General features: G+C 52.2%; 2 protein-coding genes across 8 annotated transcripts; one reads left to right on the top strand and one right to left on the bottom strand.

Annotated features, from left to right (window-relative positions):
- Positions 1 to 4,503: 4,503 nt before the first annotated feature.
- On the bottom strand, positions 4,504 to 8,022 carry Prrt1 (proline rich transmembrane protein 1). The gene is made up of 4 exons (XM_036168196.1): positions 7,888 to 8,022; positions 6,429 to 6,967; positions 5,700 to 5,885; positions 4,504 to 5,572 (listed from the first exon to the last, which is right to left on the bottom strand). The coding sequence occupies exons 1-4, from the start codon at positions 7,904 to 7,906 to the stop codon at positions 5,396 to 5,398; spliced, it is 921 nt and encodes a 306-aa protein (XP_036024089.1). The 5' UTR covers positions 7,907 to 8,022; the 3' UTR covers positions 4,504 to 5,395.
- Positions 8,023 to 8,288: 266 nt separating this feature from the next.
- Positions 8,289 to 20,957, top strand: Ppt2 (palmitoyl-protein thioesterase 2). Of its 7 annotated transcripts, none has more exons than XM_036168203.1 (9): positions 8,289 to 8,515; positions 10,576 to 10,766; positions 10,990 to 11,143; positions 11,897 to 11,992; positions 12,080 to 12,187; positions 14,706 to 14,789; positions 14,878 to 14,962; positions 19,862 to 19,916; positions 20,145 to 20,957. In XM_036168203.1, the coding sequence occupies exons 2-9, from the start codon at positions 10,584 to 10,586 to the stop codon at positions 20,286 to 20,288; spliced, it is 909 nt and encodes a 302-aa protein (XP_036024096.1). In that variant the 5' UTR covers positions 8,289 to 8,515; positions 10,576 to 10,583; the 3' UTR covers positions 20,289 to 20,957. The 7 variants fall into 7 exon arrangements, with proteins under 7 accessions (XP_036024096.1, XP_036024091.1, XP_036024097.1 ...); XM_036168198.1 differs by having other exon boundaries at positions 8,448 to 9,497; XM_036168204.1 differs by lacking the exon at positions 8,289 to 8,515 and adding an exon at positions 9,492 to 9,681.
- Positions 20,958 to 20,998: the final 41 nt, after the last annotated feature.

Below are 20,998 nucleotides of genomic sequence, written 5' to 3'. Positions count from 1 at the left end.
GAGACAGGGTTTCATTAAGTTGTTTAAGTTGATTTTGAAATTCCTCTGCAACCCATATATGCCTTTCAAAAAATTGTTATTGTTATTATGTATGTGTACATGTGCTTGCCTCCTCAAGTGTGTGGAGGTCAGGAGAACTTGGAAGCAGGGTCTCTCTCGAGTCTGCTTCATGTTCCTGGCTAGCTGGTCTGGAAACCAAATGATTCTCCTGTCTCCACCTTCCTCTCCCGAAATAACAGTTCTGGGATTACAGATATGCATCACTATGTCCAGCTTTAAAAAAAAAAAAAAAAAAGCCAAGCAGCAGTGGTACACACTTTTAATCCCGTCACTCGGGAGGCAGAGGCAAGTGGATCTCTGAGTTCAAAGCCAGCCTGGGCTACAGAGTGAGTTCCAGGACAGGCTCCAAAGCTACACAGAGAAACCCTGTCTGCAGGTGGAGGGGGGACTCCAAAGATCAAACTCACGTAGTCAGGCTGCTTGGTGAGTGCTTTCCTCCCCTTGGGGAGAGAGAGCTCATCATCAGCCCCTACATGGGCCTTGAACTTTGTTTGTCTGTCCTTGAACTCATAAGGATAAACCTGGCTCTGCCTCCCAAGTTCTGTGCAACACCATGCCAGGCAGGCCTTACATGCATGGTTCTCATACCTCGGCTTTCCAGCAGGTAGAACTACAGGCCTAGACCACCAGACCTGGTTTCTGAAACCCTTTTATCTCTCTCCACCTCTTTGGCCGGGGAGGTAGCCGGGTGGCAGAGCACCTGCCTAGCATTTGTGAGGTCTTGGCTTTACTGCCCAATACAGACAGAGACAGCCAGACAGCCAGACTGGACTCTTCGGATCAAGCAATCTTCCCTTCTGAGCTGTGGCTCCTTGACTAGTTTTTTGTTATGCCCAGATCTCAGGGACTCCCAAAAGACCACCATGGAGACAGAATCCAAATGTAAAAGCAAAGAGCCTTTATTTCAAGCTCCGGGGATTGGTCCCTCTGTTTGTCCAACACAGCAGTGAGCAGAAAGCCCTGAGCCCAGGCAGGGTTGGGTTTTTATCATAGCAGAGGTTGAGGTGAAGGGATTTCCAGGGTTCAGGATCCTGATTGGTTGACACTTATCTAGGGGTATCTGTAAAACAAAAACAGATGTGTGCTAGATTCAGGGACATCTGGCCACCTTATCTTATGGTTGGAATGTTTGAGGTGTCCGGTACTTCCTCATCCTTGGGTGGATCTCTAGGTGGTGTCAGTTTAAGACTTTTCCTGGATCTGGGTGTTGCCTGTCACAGAAACTTTGTCTAGGCCCCTAAGCCTGTCATGGCAGCTGTGTGGTCAAGCTATTTCTCCCCTCCCCTCGCCCCCCACTTTTTAACTTTTTGCTGTTGTTCTGGAACTCATGATGTAGATGAGACTGACCTGCAACTCACAGAGACCCCTCTGCCTCCTGAGTTCTGGGACTAAAGGTGTGGGCCACCACACTCAGCCCCCTGACTAACTTAGACTTTTGAGCTGTGGAGTTATGTAAGAAGCAGGATAATCTGGACAGTGTTGAGGGAGACTTAGAGTGGGGGAGGGGTGGAGAGGGGGAGGCCTTTTGGGGAAGCTGTTGCAATCATCCAGGATGAGGGAATACTTGCAGGGATGGGGAAGGGTTGTAGTAAGCATGCTATTGTTGTGGGGTTGACTCAGCTCACCAGCATACCTTGATACAGCAGGCACGAGATGGATAGGAAGGCCGGCTGGGGCATGCTGCCATCAAAGGGGCTAGGGAAGCACGGTGTAATAGCATTTCACCAAGTTGGTTTAGAACAAAATGAGTGGAGAGGCCCAGTGGCATGGTGCCTGTGGCTGGCTGTGCTCCTTCACAGACAGGCTCCCAGTGGCAGGATCCCGGTCTGTGAAAGAACCCAGCCAGCTTCTGGAGGAAGGTCTGCAGGTGAGGGGTTATGTTGGAAAGGTGTTGGGTCAGAGAGGGGGGTCAGTGGTCGGAATGTAGCTCAGTGGTGAAGTGTTTGCTTAGACCATGAAAAGGATGGTTCAGTATCCATTGCTCAAAAGAACCAACAATCCTGTCCTGGGGGCACATACTTTTTTTTTTTTCTTTTTGAGACAGGGTTTCCCTGTGTAGCTTTGGAGCCTGTCCTGGAACTCACTCTGTAAACCAGGCTGGCCTTGAACTCACAGAGATCAGCCTGCCTCTGCCTCCGGAGTTCGGGGATTAAAGGTGTGCCACCGCCCGAGGCACATACTTTTAATCCCAGCACTCTGGAGGCAGAGACAAGCAGATCTCCGAGTCTGAGGCCAGCCTGGTCTACAGAGCAAGTTCTAGGACAGCCAGGGCTGCACAGGGAAACCCCATCTCAAACAAAATAATAACAATGAAAACATACCCCCCCAAACCACAACCAAACAAACAAAAGGCCCCCAAACCAAAACAACAGAAAATAGAATAAACAGAATTCCTGGCTTGGTAGTAGAGGCCTGTAATTCTAGAATTTGTGTGGGTGGGTGGTGGTGGCAGGTTGAGGCAGCTTGATTGCAAGTTTTTTTGTTTTTGTTTTTCCTTTGAGACAGGGTTTCTCTGTAGCTTTGGAGCCTGTCCTGGACTAGCTCTGTAGACCAGGCTGGCCTCATACTCACAGAGATCCACCTGCCTCTGCCTCCCGAGTGCTGGGATTACAGGTGTGCGCCACCACTGCCCGGCTTGATTGAATGTTTGAAGGAAGCACAGGCTACATACTATGACCTCTGTATCATAGATAGATGGATAGATGGATGGAGGTGATGCCTGTGTTGAGTGGGTGAGATTTCTTTTCTTTCTTTTTTGTTTCTTCTGGTTTTTCAGAATGCTAGGATTAAAATCTTGTGCTTCCACCACTTAGCAAGTGGATGAGATTTCAAAGGAAAGCCCTAGAGAAGAAAAATAAAATCTAGAGATAGACACCTTGGGAAGGGGAGAAGAGGAAGGGATCATTAGTGACATGTTTGGGGAGGAGACAACATGTCACTGAGCCTGGAGGTATAGAGAATTCCCAGCCAAGAGACAGGTGTGCCTGAGGCATGGTGACACACACCTGTAATTCCAGCACTTGGGAGGTGGAAGAAGTATTTCAGGAGTTGAAGGTTACCTCAGGTACACAGTGAGTTTAAGTTTAACTGAGCTATATGAGACACAGTCTCAAAAATAAGTAAATGAATCGAGGGTGGGGGTGGGCAGGCAGACAGACAAGACGGGCGCAAAAGGGCTGGGAGAAGCAGATTATTTTGAAAACATCATTAATTTTGTGCAGTGTAATCACTGGCTATTTGAGATTCTGGCAGTGTGAAAAACGGAAGTACATTTCAAGGAGGCAGGAAAGAAAGAGAGAGTCACACAAACGCTTTCCAACCCAAGAGGAAAGCCGATCAGGATGTGAGGAGGGGAACGCTGTACTCAAGAAATCCTTTAAGAGCCTCGGTGGAGGCTGCTCAGCGGTTATGATCTGGCCGCTCTTTAAGGGGACCCGAGTTCAGGTCCCAGAGCACCCACAGCAGGTGGTTCACAACCATCTGTAACTCCAGCGTCAGAGGCAGCGACTGGAGAGGGCCTTTGTGGGCATCCGCACACGTTCTTGTGTACGCTCAAGAGCAGACAATAAATAAATAAAAATAAATCTTTCAGAAAAAGAACTATCGTTAGGGAAGGCATGTAGACCTGAAATGTCCCCAGGGGAACCTGTGAGACCCGCGCTTCTGTCCCTTCCCACGCGCCTCCGTGCAAGGTTTTCTGTTTGGATATTGGGTCAGAGCCTGGTCTGAGCATATCTCACCAGCCACCCTGTGTGTCCTGCCGAGCCTTATGAATGAACAAAGCTGGGTGACACCCTGTTCTCCATGTGTGCAGTGAAACCAGACGCCCGCTCTGCTTGCCCCCATCCCCTCTCATAGAGGCCTCTCTGGCTAGCTAGGGCGATTAGCCCAGGCGTAGAGGCTCTGTTAGCGCTCTCCCCAGGAACCCCACAGCTCTCTGCTCCTTGCCTGAGCGGGACTCTGCTGCATGTTGTCCAGCCCCAGGCCGGGGACACTGTGGGCCTGTGGTATTCTCCCCTTGTTCCTGTCATCCCAGCCTTGATCAGCCTAACTGTGGTCCACCACCTTCTTCCTTCCGGAAATCTCCAGTCCCCCCATTCCAGAGGGGAGCGGGGAGAGCAGGATTGAGAACGACCTCCAGTCTTCTCCGGTCTGGTTTCTTCTATCTTTTGAGATAAGGTTTAACACAGCCCAGAATGACCTCTAACTTGCTATATAAAGTAGAGTGTAGCTTTGAACTCCTGGCTATAGACCTACAGCAAGCCTGGCTGGGGGACCCTCTTTTCTCTGCTGTCATAGGAAACTAACTTCTCCGCTTTTGTCTTTTGTCGGCCAGCCCCGCTTCCCACCCTCCGCCCCCGCGGAGGGAAAAAAAAAAAACAAGATGAAAAGTAGAATGGAACGCCAGGGTGTTCCCCCAACTGTGGTCTTTGGAACTGCGGGTGATAAATACACTAAAGTGTCTTTAATACCGTCTTTCGGAAGTTCACGCACACGCACACACAGATCAAAACAAGTCTAGGGTTGAGGGGGGCGGGGAGGGGGAGCACAGGCTCCCTTCCTTAACCCTTCTGCCCCGCCGCCCAGGGGTTGGCACAGGTAGAGAGTATTTACATTGCAGGGACTTGGTTCTTTTTCCAGGGTGAGGGGTACTAAACCAGAAACTTCCCACATCTCACTCCAAAACCAACAAAATAGGAGTTCTGGAATTAGCAGGAAAATAGGTAGAAACCCGGGTGGAGAAGAAAAATCCGCAATGGCAAAAATCCGAACCAGAGTGGGGTTGCACTTCTCCCAGGGCGGAGTCCTCTTTTAGAAGGGTAGGGGGAAGCGTCAGTCCGTCTGTAGGCTGGGCCTGAACTCAAAAACCCAATCAACAGACTAAATCACCCTGCGAGGAAGAAAAGAAGGCGGAGCCTGCCGACCTGGAGGCGGGGTTTGTGGGAGTTGGGGCGGGGTTGTGGGAGTTGGGCGGGGCCTATGGAGGAGGCGGAGCTTCGAGGACCTGACTCCCTACGTGGGGTGGGGGGTCGGAGACCCGGAGAGCTCCGCCCCCAGCATTGCACTTTGATGGGGTAGGGAATTGGGGAGACTCGGAGCTCGGTGTTTGGCCTGGATTCCAGTGCCGCTGGGGATGTGGGTTTTGGAGAGGTTCCTGAGGAACTGGATTCGGAGCGTACTCGCTGGGCCAGAGATTCCGAGGGGGCGGAGTTTATGATGTCTGGAAGTCCAGCGGCCACAGGAGGATGCGCAGGGCGCGCGTTGGGTAGGTGGCAGGATGCGCGACGCGCCTGGGAGGTTGGGGGGCACAGAGTGGGGCCGAGATGGGAACCTTTTAGGGATCCCAGTAGTTTTCGTGGTGCTGGGCGGCGATGATGATGACGACGGTGAGGATGGTACAGAGCACCATGGCTGCGATGCCCACGGCCAGGGAGATGAATGAGAAGTTCCGGGCCTCGCGTGAAGCGATCTCGGCAGACACCATGTCTCCGCGGGCCAAGGCCGTGCGCACCTACCGGGGAGGGACGTGGGAAGGGGGTCAGAGAGCCACTGCTCACCCGTCGCAGCCTCCCTCTAAGAATATGCCCAGAATGGCCTGGGCTAAGGAATCCGGGTCTGTCCGCCCCCACCCCACACACCTGCACGGCCTTGAAGATGGCGATGATGCCTGTAGGCCAGAAGCAGCAGATGGTGGTCAGCACAGCGATGGGCATGTAGTCATGCGGCGGGCGCCTCGGCTCTAACAGAGCCAGCCCTGGGCCCTGGGGCGGCGGGGGCAGAGTGGAGGTCACTCCCGGCCCCCCGGGGGTCCCTCCTGCGTAGGGCTGTGGGAAGGACAGTGGGGGACAGGGCCGTCACGTCACGCCTACCCTCTCGCTGCTTGCCAGCGGTCGGCCAGTTGGCAGAGAGGTTTAAAGGGGAAAAAATTAACGCCCCATGCTTCCTGACAGTAAAATCGGCCTAGGCCTCTAAGTGAGAAGTTCCCATACTCTTGCAAGGCATGGGTCTGTCCTGCACTTGAGGTCTCGTGTCCATCTTCCACGGCATCCTCGGGCTCAGGCTTTGCTCTCCTCTACTCCTGGCTCCCCAGGTTCCATTTCTTCCTCTCCCTCCAGGTGGTCTCCTTTCAGACCTCCTCTTGACTCTTGAAGCACCTCCCAAGCCTTGACCTTTGATCCCTGAAGATGCCCCCCTCACCAGCCCCACCACCCTCCCATCCACAATCCCTTCCCTCTCCACTCTTCTGTCTAGGGTTTGTTACCAGAACACCGTCCGGTCTGGTTCTATTTCGCTCTCTCCCAGCTCCCCACGTGTCCCTGTGGCACCTGCCTCCCTCTCCTCCTAGGTCCCCTCAGCCCCACACTCACCGTGCCCACCGGATACACCGGAACATAGGCAGTGCAGGGCTGCAGCTGCAGCGGGTAGCCCGGCGCCACGTAGCCCCCCAGCGGCAGCGTGCCCACCGCCCCCGCGTGCGTGGGCACCACAAAGCCCGGGGCTTGGGCCGTCGGGGCTGCGGCTGGCGGGGGCGGGGCGGCAGCCGCGGGCGGTGGTGGGGGAAGTGGGCCCTCGAAGCGAGTCTCCTGCAGATAAGGGTCGGGTGGCATGCGGGGTAAGGTAGCACAGCCGGGTGGGGGAGCCCCTGCGCCGGGACCGGGCGGGGCATGGTGAGGGGGCCTGGGCAGCGTGGCGGAGGACGAGGGACCACGCTGAGCGCTAGCCGCAGCAGAGGCCAGGCCACCTGCCCCTAAGCGCGGGAGGGTGGCAGTGCCAGACTGGTGGTAGTGGTGGTGGTGGTGGTGGTGCGAGGGGGGGGCCGTTTGTGGGGGCGGGATGGGGGGCTCGGCCGGAGGCTGGGGGGCATTGTAGGGCGGCGGCGAAGTGTGGGGAACTGAGTCTGGAAGGCCTGGCCATGGAAAGCAGAGGAGAGGATAAGGAGAGAGAGAAAACAGCCAGAGATCAGAGGGTAAGAAACATCAGAGACAGCCAGAGACGGAGAGAGCAAGGGAGAGACCGGAGGTGACATCTCCCATTTTGGGGTCAGGGAAGGGGTGGTATCTGGGCCACCTGCCCTCCAGCCTAGTTTGCCATCACAACCTCTGTCACCCACACATCCTCATCCAGGGCTGTCCAGGGCTGTCCCTCTGAACGGCTGCTCTTCATGCGTGCTCGGTTTGGCCGTTTTTATGTGGATGACATTTCCACTTTCCTTCGGTGGGGAAACAGGCCAAGGGTTACCTGGGAATCTCACGGCCTCTGTTAGGAGGGCCGTAAAAAAAGTCTTCTGGGACTAGTCATGGTGGTTCATGCCTGGAATCCCACCCAGTACTTGTGAAGCAGAGGCAGGAGGATGAGGAACTAGGGAGTTCAAGGCCAGCCTGGGCTACTTAGGGAAATCTCATCTCAGGGAATTAAAAAAAAAAAAAAAAAAAGTCTTCTAGATTTTACTTCCCTGACAACCCAGATCAAGGCATCGTTATCTCTCCACTGGGTGTCTCCGTGCCAGGGAACCAGGGATTGACCATCTGTCACTCCTAGTGATGATGTCCCTGCAGTCCCTGCTGTGCCTTCCTCTCCTCCTCAACCTGCCCCCCCCCCCCCGTGTTGTTGACAAGGTACAGAGACAGACTGACCCAAAGAAAGGAAGAGAAGGACGAGACATAGAAAAGGAGGGGCGGGGGTACAAGGCGAGAGAAGGGGAATGGAACGGAGCCACCATACAACACCCCAGAGAGGGCCAAAGAAGGGGGTTAGGGCAAGTGGGGGGCTAGACAGCAGATAATGGATGGCATGGGGGGTATCGGCATTTTTTTTTTTTTTTATTACCTGACTTTTCCGATGACATGTTTGCAATTGCTGGGACAGGGTCTCTGAAGCAGGCGTCAGGGCCTCCTGGCTGGTGCAGGAGTCTGGGTCCGGATGGCGCAGCCGGCAGCGGCGGCGGCGGCAGCGCAGAGATGGAGAGATGAAGACAGAGTCGGAGGGGGCAAGCACAGGGAGGGTGGCAAGGGGGGGGAGCTTAAAGGGACCGAGGCAGGGAGGGGGAGAGCTTCAGAAGTCCCCCCCCACACACTCGCTCTCTCTGCTCTTGGACCACCTCTTTCCTCCCTTCACCCTGGCATTCAAGCCCCCAGTTTAGGCTCCCTTGGAGTTGTCATGGAAACCGGGAGGCAAGACCAGGCGAAGCGGGTGGGACTAAGAGAATGAAGGAGGGAGAGAGAACTCTCTCGAGTCTCTCCCTCAAAGACTCGCTGTGGTGATTATATTGTGGGAAGCCAGTTCAATGGGTCCACCCCACTTATCTCCAGACCCGGCTCGTCCAAGGGGTTCTTTCCTCAGACCCTCTCAGAGATCTCTGCGAGATCGCTCTGGGCTCCTCCGGTTAGAGACAGAACCGGGTGTGAGAGAGAATGGTACAAAGCTGGGAACCAAGAGAGCCTGAAAAGTCCCCCAGGTACGTGCAGCCTGGGTGGGCCTGCCCTCCCGCCTGTGAGGTAGGAAGTCAGGTCTGTAATTTGAAGCTGGCTGAGGAAACAGAAAGTGCCTGTGGGGATACACAGGTACATTCTTCCTCCAGGGTTAAGGAGCTGAAGTGCTTTAGCAGAGGGAAGCACGATGTAATTGCTTATCTGTGACAAGCAGGTTTGAAAAAGCGTGCTTGTGGGGGCTGAAGAGATCTTGGGCCGGTCAGCATTCTATCCATTCCCTACAGCACCCCCTGCCCTCCTCTCCTCCCGCCCCAAGATGCTGATCCTCCTCCGGAGTCAACCGAGACTCAGTGGTGACTTCAAGTCTTTTATTTGCTTTTTGTGTCTTGGAAGGGCGTGGGTGGGGAGGTAGGGTGAGGATAGGCGGTCTATAGAGATTACACCAGTTGGGCCTTTTGCAGAAACCTAGCAGGAGAATCAGAAATGCACCCCCCCCCCCTTTTAGCATTTCTCAACCCTCGCCTGAGGCAGTTGCCCTAGGACAGAACCCTTCCAGGCCGAGCAGTCCCAGACACGTCTTGAGCCGGTCCCAGGTCTTAGAAAATTTTACATCACGGCCTCATACCGGTGGTTCTGGTTTTTCAAGCGTGGATGGATCAGAGAGAACCCCGGACCCATCCCTCCCACACCGTCTTCACTATATGCTCTGGTTTTTATTGAGAGTCAGGTTTAGACTGAGCAAAAACCCTGAGTACAGGCAGAGGCTCAGGCATGCTCAGAAATCCTGGAAACTTATTTAACTGTTAAGTAAAAGCCCTGACGGGTAAAGGCCATCCCGGGGCACTCGGGGTGCGCGCAGGGGTCACGGGTAGGCCGAGTGGTGCCAGCGCGCCCGCAGCGCGGAAGTCTGGCAGCAGTAACAGGGTCGGTATCGCCAGCAGCCTGCAGGGACCTGAGGAGCAGATTGTTGGGGTCACTCAGAGTTGAAAGACTGGTGGCAATCCGGAGGTGAGTCCTTGCAGCCCCGGGGCCCTACGCCCATGGAAGGTGGGTCATGAAGGGTTGGTCATAAATGCAGAGATAAAAGTAGGGCCAGAGAAACTGGGCCAGGCTGCACTTCACTCGAGGAGCCTGAAGGACTCTCGGCGTCTCCGGAGACACGGGCACAACACGCACTTCACAGTGAAGAGTTGTAAGGCGCCGATCCGGAGCGGGAGGGCAGACGGGCGGGAAGAGGGGCGCTCCGGCTGCGGTCCGCGGGGCACGCTGGCCTGTCACTCGGCCTGGCGTCCAGATAGACGCTGGGTTAGCCTTTGGTCAGACCTAGCCTCCCCGCCCCCTCCGGGACCAGAAATTCGGGCTCGGCTGCAAAGCCAGACAATCTGGGTTGGAAAGTGGGGCGCATCAGGGAGGAGAAGTCGCACCCCTGGGTGGCTGGGAAAGCCTTCTTTAGATACCGGATTATCTTTGCTGTTGCTTCTCCCCTTCCGGTTGAATGGATCGCTCCGCCTGCTTCCTCCCCATCTCCTTGGGTGCAATGGAATGTTCCATTGCCCCTCCGGTCCGCTGTCCGCGTTGCAGGGAACGCTCTCTCTGTTGTCAGGGAAAGCCCCGGACGTGACGGCTTTGCGCGACCCCGAGCAGCACCCCCTCCCATCCGTCATCCCCCTGCGCGCTCTCCTGGTCCCCCTTTCCCTCCTACCCCGTGGATTCTAGACTGGGTACAAGTAAACAGCTGGCGGAGCGAAGCCTCCAGACCCAGGCCAGGTGGGAGTTTCCACTCTCCGTGGGGCCTGGGCTGCTCCGTTGCAGAGCCCCGAGTTGTGCATGGCCGAGGTGATGCTTACGGAAGATCCTGGGCCTAGGGACTAAGTCCTTTGAGCGCCAAGTTGGGAGCGGGACTTAGGGTGAGCATTAGTGCAACGAGGTGGTAGGGGGTGTGTTTGTGCAGAACAAACCGGAGTAAGTTAAAAGTAGGCTGTTGTGGCAAGGACCCGGTGTAGACGCGGAGGCCGGAGGTTGCTGGGAGTCTGTTGGGGGCGGTGGGTGGGGGTCGCTTCCCTCACAGCCCTTCGTTCCTTCTCAGGTGGGAGCATGCCAGGGCTGTGGGGGCAGAGGCTTCCTTCGGCGTGGGCTTTGCTCCTTCTGCCCTTCTTGCGACTGCTGATGCCGGCAGCCTCCGCACCCCACGGCGGGTCCTACAAGCCGGTGATCGTGGTGCACGGGCTCTTTGACAGTTCATACAGCTTCCGCCACCTGCTGGACTACATCAACGAGGTCTGTCAGGGGCCGCCGGGTGGAGGGTGTTAGAGCAGGCTCTAGTGGTTGGGGAGGAAGCGTGGGCAGCTGAAAGACAACCCCTCTAGGCCACTTCCTCTGGGTACTGCTACTACCGTGGGGGAGATTTGGGGGGACGGGGGTTCCTGGTTCCAGCAAGCTCAGTGAATGCACGTGGCCTTCATCGTCCAACCCCAGTGGCTGCATTGCCCCTTTCCCACAGACACACCCCGGGACTGTGGTGACAGTGCTTGATCTCTTCGATGGCAGAGAGAGCTTGCGGCCCTTGTGGGAACAGGTGCAAGGGTTCCGAGAGGCTGTGGCCCCCATCATGGAAAAGGCCCCTGAAGGGGTGCATCTCATCTGCTACTCCCAGGGTAGGCAACACACACTAACTCCCAAGCCTTGTACGAGCTTGACCCTCATCTAAGGCGTGCTTTTCCAGCGTTTGCTTTTCTGAACTGCATAGCTCTGGTCACGAGCCTCCGTTTTCTGGCTTCCCTCAGCACCTGTCCTCCTCCTGTGTGTCCCGAACCGGAGGGAGACTTCCTTCCATCCTCCTTTTCCGTAGTTCTTACAGTTAAGGATTTGAAGAGCAGCTAAAAGCCTATCAGTTGGTCAGAGACTTAGACTCTGTACCTCGGCTCTGTCATGTGACATGTGGCTTGTGGGCACAGGGTGTGTCTTTAGTCTTGGATCCCTTTTTTTTGTTGTTGTTGTTTTGTTTTTTGAGACAGAGTTTCTATGTAGCTTTGGAGGCTGTCCTGGAACTCACTTTGTAGCCCAGGCTGGCCTCGAACTCACAGAGATCCACCTGCCTCTGCCTCCCGAGTGCTGGAATTACAGGTGTGCGCCACCACCGCCCGGCTGGATCCCATTCTTTTTGTTTGTTTGTTTTTTTTTAGAAACAGGGTTTCTCTGTGTAGCTTTGCGCCTTTCTTGGAACTCACTTTGGAGACTAGGCTGGCCTCGAACTCACAGAGATCCACCTGCCTCTGCCTACCAAGCGCTGGGATTAAAGGCGTGGGCCACCACCACCCATTCTTTTCAGTATTTTGAGAGACTAGGGGCAAGGGTCACTGCAGTCCCGGTTCATAAAGCCTCTTGGAATGATGGTGCTCTGCCTCCAGGGGGCCTCGTGTGCCGAGCTTTGCTGTGCGTCATGGATGAGCACAATGTGGATTCTTTCATCTCCCTCTCTTCTCCACAGATGGGACAGTATGGAGGTGAGTAGGCACTGTGGGTTCCATAGAAACCACCATGTGTGGGTCACAAAGTGTTGAGGCCACATGGCACTGCCTTTCTTTTCCCAGACACAGACTATCTGAAGTGGCTGTTTCCTACATCAATGCGGTCTAACCTCTATCGGGTCTGCTATAGTCCTTGGGGCCAAGAATTTTCCATCTGCAACTACTGGCATGGTAAGGGGGGTGCTGCACCGGGGCCTTTGTGGACATGGCACTGTGGAAGGGAGGCCTGCTGTGCCTACCTCTACCATAACCAAAGCAACAGTTTCCATTTATCAATAACTTACTAATCAAATAGGTGCTGCTGTTCAGAATGTTTGCAAGCCACCCAGTTGCCTCAGAGAGTGTAGTCTGGTGCAAAAAAATGTTTGTTTTGTTTTTGTTTTTTGAGCTAAGGATCGAACCCAGGGCCTTGTGCTTGCTAGTCAAGCGCTCTACCACTGAGCTAAATCCCCAACCCTGATTTTTTTTTTTTTTTTTCCCAAGGCAGGGTTTCTCTATGTAGCTTTGGAGGCTGTCCTGGAACTCACTTTATAGACCAGGCTGGCCTTGAACTCACAGAGATCCGCCTGGCTCTGCCTCCCGAGTGCTGGGATTAAAGGCATGCGCTGCTGCTGCCACCACCACCACCTGGCACAAAATTTTTCTTAAAAGAAAATTGATGGATTATCATTATTACTGTGTGTGTGTGTGAACTGTGGCACATACATGGAGGTCAGAGGACAACTCTGACCATTCTCTTTCTCCACCATTGTTCATTTGCTACAATGTGGCCATATGAGTGAGTGGCTGTCCCAATACAGCTTTATTTACAGAAACAAGTAACAGACTGGATTTTGTCCATTTGGGGCCAACTTCTAGTGTAGGGTAGTGTGCCTGGATGCTGGGGCCAGATTAGGGGTTGAGCCTGAATTTGTTGGGTAACCTTGGATATGTTGTAGCAGGAATCTTAAAAGTTCTTAATAAAATCAAACCTGAGGCCAGTTATTGGGGTGAATGCTGGAAGATCAGAGAAGCAGAACAAGCCACAGCCACCTCACCTTGCCAGTTCCTCAGCTGATCCTGTTTTCTCAGGCTGGAAGCCTCCGAGTCCTTATCCAAAAGAATCTCAGCTGAACTGCTGCTCAAAAGCCTGAATGCTTAACCAGCCAAAAGCTTCTAGTTTCTGGCCTTCACGCCTTATTTCCCTTTCTGCCGTCACTCTCTGGGATTAAAGGCGTGAGTCACCAAGCTTGGCTGTATCCTTGAACACACTGAGATCCAGGTAGAGCTCTGCTTCTGGAATGCTAGGATTAAGGGCGTGTGCTACCACTGCCTATCCTCTATGTTTAATATTGTGGCTGTTCTGTCTCTGACTCCAGATAAGTTTATTATCATGCACAATATTTCGGGGAACACAATACCACCATAGTACATTACTTAGCTTTTTGGGACCAAGTTTCCACAGCCAGGCGAATCTTTGTGAGTTCAAGGCTAGTCTGGGCTACCAAGTGAGTTCCAGGAAAGACGCAAAGCTACACAGAGAAACCCTGTTTCGAAAAACCAAAAAAAAAAAAAAAAAAAAAAAAAAAATTAAAAAATTAAAAAAACCAACAAAAAACAACCCCCCCCCCCAAAAAAAAAACTTTTAACAATCACTGGCTCGCCTGGGCGGTGGGTGGTTCATGCCTTTAATCCCAGCAGTTGGGAGGGAGGAAGAGGCAAGCGGATGTCAGTGACTCTGGCCTGGTCTACAAAGAGAGTTCCAGGACAGCCAGGATTGTTACACAGAGAAACTCTGTCTCGAAATCCCCACCCACCCACCCACCCACCCACACACACATCACTGGCTCACAAAGGGTGCCACATAAAAGTGTCTCCCAGGCCAGGAGTGCTGATACACCTATTTAATCCCAGCACTTGGGAAATAAAGGCAGGAGGATCTCTGAGTTTGAAACCAGCCTGAATTATATAGGCGTTCCAGGATAGCCAGGACTAAATAGATCCTGTCTCAAAAAACAAACCAAATAACAGAAAGCCTCAAAAAGTGCCTTAATTGTGCTGACGGTTATTTTCACCCTCCTGTTGTATGGCTGGGTGTCTGTCTTCACTATTAGATTTGTGTATTTATGTCTGTGGGTACTTTGCGGGGACATCTGTACACCAGCAGATGGCATCAGACAGCTGTGAGCCGCCATATGGATGCTGGGAATTGAACTCAGGACCTTCAGAAGACCAGTGAGAAGTCTTACCCACTGAGTCAGCTCTCCAGCCCATCTTCACTGTTACTTTCGTCTCCTTGCTGACCATCTAGTCTTCTCTTTTTAAATTTTTAAATTTTATGCGTATGGGTATTTTTCTGCATGTGTGTGCACTATATGCATGCCTGTTGCCTGTGGAGGCCAGAAGATGGCATTGGATCCCCTGGGACTAGAGTTACAGACAGTTGTGAGCTACCATGTGGGGTGCTGGGAGTTGAACCAGAGTCATGAAGAGTAGCCAGTGCTCTCAACCACTGAGCCATCCCTCTAGCCCACTTGAACTTTGTGTAGCCAAGGATGACTGAACTGATCCTCCTGAGCTCCAGTATAGAGGTGTGGGCCACCCATGCCAGTTCATGCAGGAGGTGGGGGTCACACCCCAGGGCCTCAGGCATGCTGCACTACATACACCCCGGCTCCTGGCTCTCTCCCTAACTGCTGTTTGTACTCAGATCCTCACCATGACGACTTGTACCTCAATGCCAGCAGCTTCCTGGCCCTCATCAATGGGGAAAGAGACCATCCCAATGCCACTGGTAAGGCCGCACCCCCACCTGTGTCCCTCTTCTGTTTCTATCCCAGCCCGAGTCCTGTGGCTGACCCTATCTCTCCCCACCTCTACAGCGTGGCGGAAGAACTTTCTCCGAGTGGGCCGCCTGGTGCTGATTGGGGGTCCTGACGACGGAGTCATCACTCCCTGGCAATCTAGGTAACAAGGGGTTGTAGAGGCTGGAGACCTGGCCTGTTAGTGCCTCCTATATACAGTAGATGTTCTTTTAGAGACAGGGGCCCAGTGTGTAGCCCAGGCTTAACCTCTGCCTTTACCTCCCAAGTGACAGGCATGATTACCACATCCGTGTCTCCCTCTTTCTTTCTGGCAGTGCTGGGGATCAGATCCAGGGGTTTACACATTAGGCAAGTGTTCTGCATATTTGACCCTTGTAGAAATGTTTAAGTCTGGGCAGTGGTGGCACACGCCTTTAATCCCAGTGCTTGGGAGGCAGAGGCAGGCGGGTCTCAGTGAGTTCAAGGTCAGCCTGGTCTATAGAGTGAGTTCTAGGAGATCCAAGGCTATTACACAGAAACCCTGTCTTGAAAAAAAAATGGGTGGGGTGGGGTAGAGGGAGAAATATTTGAGTCTGAGGCAAGAAGATCACTTGAGCCCAAGAGTTCGGAATGAAATCTGGGCAATATAATGAGACCCTTTCACCAAAACACACAAAAAACTGATATATTTAATTCCAGCACTCAGGAGGCAGAGGCAGGTGGATCTCTGTTTCAGGCCATTCAGGGCTGTTTTTTGAGACCCCTGTGTCAAAAAGCAAAACACCACCACCACCACCAAACAAACACAAAACTTTCTGGTATAGAAAGTCTTTTGAGGGGCTGTAGAGATGGCTCAGAGGTTAAGAGCACTGGCTGCTCTTCCAGAGTTCCTGAGTTCAATTCCCAGTACCCACATGCTGGCTCACAACCATCTGTAATGAGATCTGGTGCCCTCTTCTGGCCAAAAGAACACTGGATACATAATAAATAAATCTTTAAAAAAAAAAAAAAAAGAAGACTTGATACTGGCAGCTGGAGATGTGGCTCAGCTGGTACAATGCTTGCCTAGCATGCCTGGGTTCCATCCCAGCACTCAGGATGTAGAGAGGAAGATCTGAAGTTCAAGGTACTACATAGTGAATGAGACCCTATTTCAAAAACCACACATGAACATTCATACACAATTTTTTTTTCTTTAGAGAGCTGAGGACTCTCTGCTACTGAGCTAAATCCCAACACACACCCCCCCCCCCCCCCCATTTTGAAGTAATCATAGATTCTTTTTTTTTCTTGGTCCCTTTTCTTTTATTCCTGGTTCCTTTCTTTGTTTTTCTTTCTTTCTTTCTTTCTTTCTTTCTTTCTTTCTTTCTTTCTTTCTTTCTTTCTTCTCTCTTTCTCTCTTCCTTCCTTCTTTTCTTTTTTCTTTTTTTGTGTGATTCTTTCTTGCTTTCTTTTTTAAAATATTTATTATGTATATAATTTCCTGTCTGCATGTATGCCTGCAGGCCAGAAGAGGGCACCAGATCTCGTTACAGATGGCTGTGAGCCACCATGTGGGTGCTGGGAATTGAACTCAGGACCTCTGGCAGAGCGGCTGGTGCTCTTAACCGTAATCATGGATTCTGAGGAGGTTGCAGAGATGGTTTATTAGGGTCGTGTGTGTGTGTGTGTGTGTGTGTGTGTGTGTGTGTGTGTGTGTGTGTGTTGTATTCTAAGTAAGTAGAACACAGCATCAAACTCATAGCACCAGGCGAGGTGGTGCTGGTCTTTATCCCAGAACCTGGGAAGCAGAAGCGGGTGGATCTCTAAGTTTAAGGCCAGCCTGGTCTACAGAGTGAGTTCCAGGATAGTCAGAAAACCAAAGTCAGGGCACTGCCATCACTACAGTGTGAGATCGAGGTTCCGGCCACTTTGTCCCATTCCCCGCCCCTCTGCGCCAGAATGTCTACCTCAGCCTCTCCTCTCATCCCTCGGGAAAGCAGATAGCTCCGTAGCTCTGCACACCTGCTTCTGTGGTGAGCTGATCTGGGAGTGTCACCTGAAATTTACTCAATAAGTACTTACTGAACACTATGTGTGCCCAGGTGCTATTCTGGGCATGGTGAAGCATTGGCAAAGGAAGTCCCTGGTGTTGTGTTCTTTATACACTAAATTAGAAATACCATGGCAGGTGCAAAGAAAGGAGGCAGGGGCCTGCTGTAGCCTGTGGTCAGGGAAGCGTCCTCAAAGGAGCTGCCATCTGAACAAGCCTGAGGGAGGGAGGGAAGGCTTGTTCATGGGGGCTGAGCAGAGCCCTGTGGGGAGAGCTGGAGGAGGGAATGAGGTAGCTGGCCGTGGTCACCTTGAACCCTTGTAGGCCAAGGTCAGGCCTTTGAGCTGGTTCTTTTTTTTTGAGCTGAGGATCGAACCCAGGGCCTTGCGCTTCCTAGGCAAGCGCTCTACCACTGAGCTAAATCCCCAGCCCGAGCTGGTTGTTTATTGTGACAAACCAACCACAGCTGAGCGTAGTGGGTACTACTGTCATCCTAGTACTTTGGAGGTAGAGGGGTATTTATTTATTGTGTTTGTGGCCAGCCTGGGCTACCAAGTGAGACAACTCAGAAACAATAAGCTGATAGATAACAGTGAGCTGAGAGGATGTAGCTCAGAATATTTGGCTACCGTGCTGAAGCTCCGGGTGTGATTCTTCTGTTTGTATTGGAGACAGTTTCGGTGTGATTCTTCTGTTTGTATTGGAGACAGTTTCGAGTGTAGCTTTTTTCAAGTGTAGCCCTGACAAGGCTGGCCTTGAACTCACAGAGATCCTCCTGCCTCAGGCTCTTGAGTGCTGGGATTACAGGCCTGTACCACCCCACCCAGCTCTTGGGTTTAACTCTTAGCACCAGGAGGAAAGAAAGAGCAGATAGGTAGGCAGAAGTGATCATTTTTTTTTTGTTTTTGTTTTGAGACAGTGTCATGTATTTCAAGCTGGCCTCAGATTTGTTGTATAGCCAAGGATCCAGACATTTGTTACTATGTTAAAGTTTATACAGTGCTGGGAATCAACCCAGGACTTCAGGCATGCCAGGCAGTCACTCTACCAACTCAACTACATACCCAATCTTAGAAATTATAAGTTTTTTTTTAAAAGAAAGTTTAATTTAATGTGCATTAGTGTTTTGTCTGCATTCATGTCTGTGTGAAGGTGTCAGGTCCCCTGGAACTGGAGTTACAGACAGCTGTGAGCTGCCATGTGGGTGCTGGGAATTGAACCCAGGTCCTCTGGAAGGGCAGCCAATGCTCTAAACCACTGAGCCATCTCACCAGCCCATATTTATTTTTTGAGATGGAAGACTTATTATTCTACTAAACTGAGCCATCTCTCCAGCCTCCAACTCCTAGAATTTTAACCGTTAGCATTTGTCAGGTTATTGACAAAGAGGGTCTACTTGCTTGTGTGTTTTTTTTTTTTTTTCTCTTTTTTGAGACAGGGAGGGTCTCACACTGTGTAGCCTTGGCTGTCCTGGAACACACAGAGATCCTCCAGCTGCTGCCTCCTGGATGCTGGAATTGAATGTATACACTACTACATCTGGCAATATTTAAAAAAAAAAAAAAGTTGGCTGAGTCTGTGAAGTGCCCGGCCACTTGATCTTAATCCTTGGAAACCTTGTAAAAATACGAGGAGTGAACCCCAAAGGTGTCCTCTGACTCCACACCATGGCATGCACCCAACATTAGATTTTAGCTGGCTGCACAGGCCTTTAATCATAGCACCCTGGAGTCAGAGGCAGCTGGATCTCTTGAGTTCTAGGCCAGTCAAGGTTACATGATGAGACGCTACCTGAAAAAAAAATTAAGTAAAAATTAGAAAACTAAGGCTAGAGAGATGACTCAGTGGTTAAGAGCACTGGCTACTCTTCCAGAGGTCCTGAGTTCAATTCCAGAAACTACATCGTGGCTCACAACTCTCTATAATGAGATCTGGTGCCCTCTTCTGGCCTGCAGAGACACATGCAGGCAGAACACTACATGATAAATAAGAAGAAAAATAAAAAAGTTAAGCTAAACATGGTACCACACGCCTCTCCTTTCTGCACTCACAGGAGAAGGTAAGAGAATCAAGGTCAATGTAGGGTTCACAGTGAAACCCTGCAGAAAGGACTGATTGACTTATTTGCAGTAGTGAGTGTTGAATCGAGTATCTATGCCAGGCATGTTTTTCTATGTTTGTTTGGTTTTAAGATAGACTCTCTCTACATAGTCCTGGCTATTCTAAAACTCACTATGTAGACCAGGTTGGCCTCATAGAGATTCTCCTGCCTCTCCAGTGCTGAGATTGTAGACACACACCACCACACTTGGTTCTTGAATTCCTTTTTTAAAGATTTATTATTTTAGGTTGGGGATTTAGCTCAGTGGTAGAGCGCTTGTCTAGCAAGCACAAGGCCCTGGGTTCGATCTTCAGCTCAAAAAAAAAAAAAAAGGATTTACTGTTTTGAATCATATGTCGGTGTGTCTGCATGGGGATGTGTGTGTGAGTGCAGGCGCCCTCGGGAAGAGCAGCCAGCGCTTCGTATTTGCTGAGCCGTCTCTCCAGCCCCCAAACTTATTTTATGTATGTGTATGAGTGGTTTGCCTGCATGTACATTCATGTACCACATACATGCCTGATGTCCAGGATGGCCATAAGATGGCCTGGAACTGGCGTTACAAATGGTTGTGAAACATCACATGGGTGCTGGAACCTGAGTCCTCTGGAAAAGCAGCCAGTGCTCTTAACCATGAACTAGCTCTTCAGCACTTACATTCTTCAAGTCAGGAATTGTTCTTAGTTGTTTGAGACAGGGTCTCATGTAGCCAGCCCGCTTTGGCCTTGACCATGCTATGTAGCTGGGGCTGGCCTCGAACACTGCACACTCGTGCTTTCACCTCTCAAGAGTGCCACCGTGCCTAGTTCCTCTGAAAGATTCTGAGTGTCCTCGTGCCGCCTGTCTCCCCAGGGGGCTTTGAGTCTCTGCGAAGCACTAATGCACATTAGTTTTCCTGGCTCTCCTGACCCTCCCTGCAAATCTCTTTGTAGCTTCTTTGGTTTCTATGACGCCAATGAGACGGTCCTGGAGATGGAGGAGCAGCCGGTAAGCCCCTTGGAACAACTTTTCTCCTTCCAGTTCTGTTTCATTCTGGACTCTTTCTGCCTCTGACACCCCCCCCCCCCAATTGAAAGGCCTGCCTCATAGGGCTGGGGAAGTGGGGGTGTGGGGGTGGTGGGGGATGGTGGGGGCATGGTGTGGTCTGGACAGCAGCAGTACCTCACTTTGTCTCTTTTTCCCCCCTGTCTCCCCGCCCTTCCACCTACCTTGAAGGTTTATCTGCGAGACTCCTTTGGGTTGAAGTCTCTCTTGGCCCGGGGGGCCATAGTGAGGTGCCCGGTGGCTGGGATCTCTCATACCACCTGGCACTCCAATCGCACTCTCTATGATAATTGCATTGAACCATGGCTCTCCTGAAGATGTCCTCAGGGATTCCCCAGCCCAGAGACCAAGTGGTGGCCTTGGGAAGCAGATGCCAGGCTCTGGCACGCCTGTGACCGCCTCATCGCTCCCACACTGCCCCACCCACCCCACCAGGGCTCCCTGAATCCTCCCCTCTGCTCCTCTGTGAATGACAGGTCCTGGTCCCCTACCTCATGTCCTCACTTGGGGACGGCCCCATGCGCTCCCTTTCTCCCAGGGCTGAGGTTGGGATGTGAGCACCAGGTTTCTAACTGGCTTCACTGTTCACTGCTGCTCCTCCTCCGGGTCTGGCTGTACCGGAGGAGAACCCAGCCCCTGCCCATCACAGGGGTCTCCTTCCAGGCCACTCAGGACATTTTTAGCTTCTCTTATCCCCATGTTCCCTTTTTCTCAACTTCCCTGTCGCCAGCTTCCCCGCCAAGAGGGATACCCGAAAGAGGGGTTCTGCGGTTCCCCTATGGGGACAGTTCCACTTCTGAAGTGTCAGTGTTGGGGAATATCTGTGGCCTGCAAGGCCCGTCTCAGGTTTGGGGATCCCCAGTCCCTATGATCAGTGTTGGGGTACCCCTGGGAGCCTAGGTTTTTTGAGGCCCCAGCCCCTCTTTTAACTACCCTTGAGCGGGTGTTCTCTGTATTTATAGAAATAAAGTTCCATTTCCTCAGTGTGGCTTGGCTTATTCCCAGGTGAAGGGGACGGTGGGGAT

Source organism: Onychomys torridus, chromosome 18 (assembly GCF_903995425.1).
Source record: "Onychomys torridus chromosome 18, mOncTor1.1, whole genome shotgun sequence".
In the NCBI taxonomy this organism is placed as follows: Eukaryota; Metazoa; Chordata; class Mammalia; order Rodentia; family Cricetidae; genus Onychomys; species Onychomys torridus.
The sequence above is the reverse complement of the archived record's forward strand: the minus strand, read 5'-3'. Positions and strand labels throughout refer to the sequence as shown.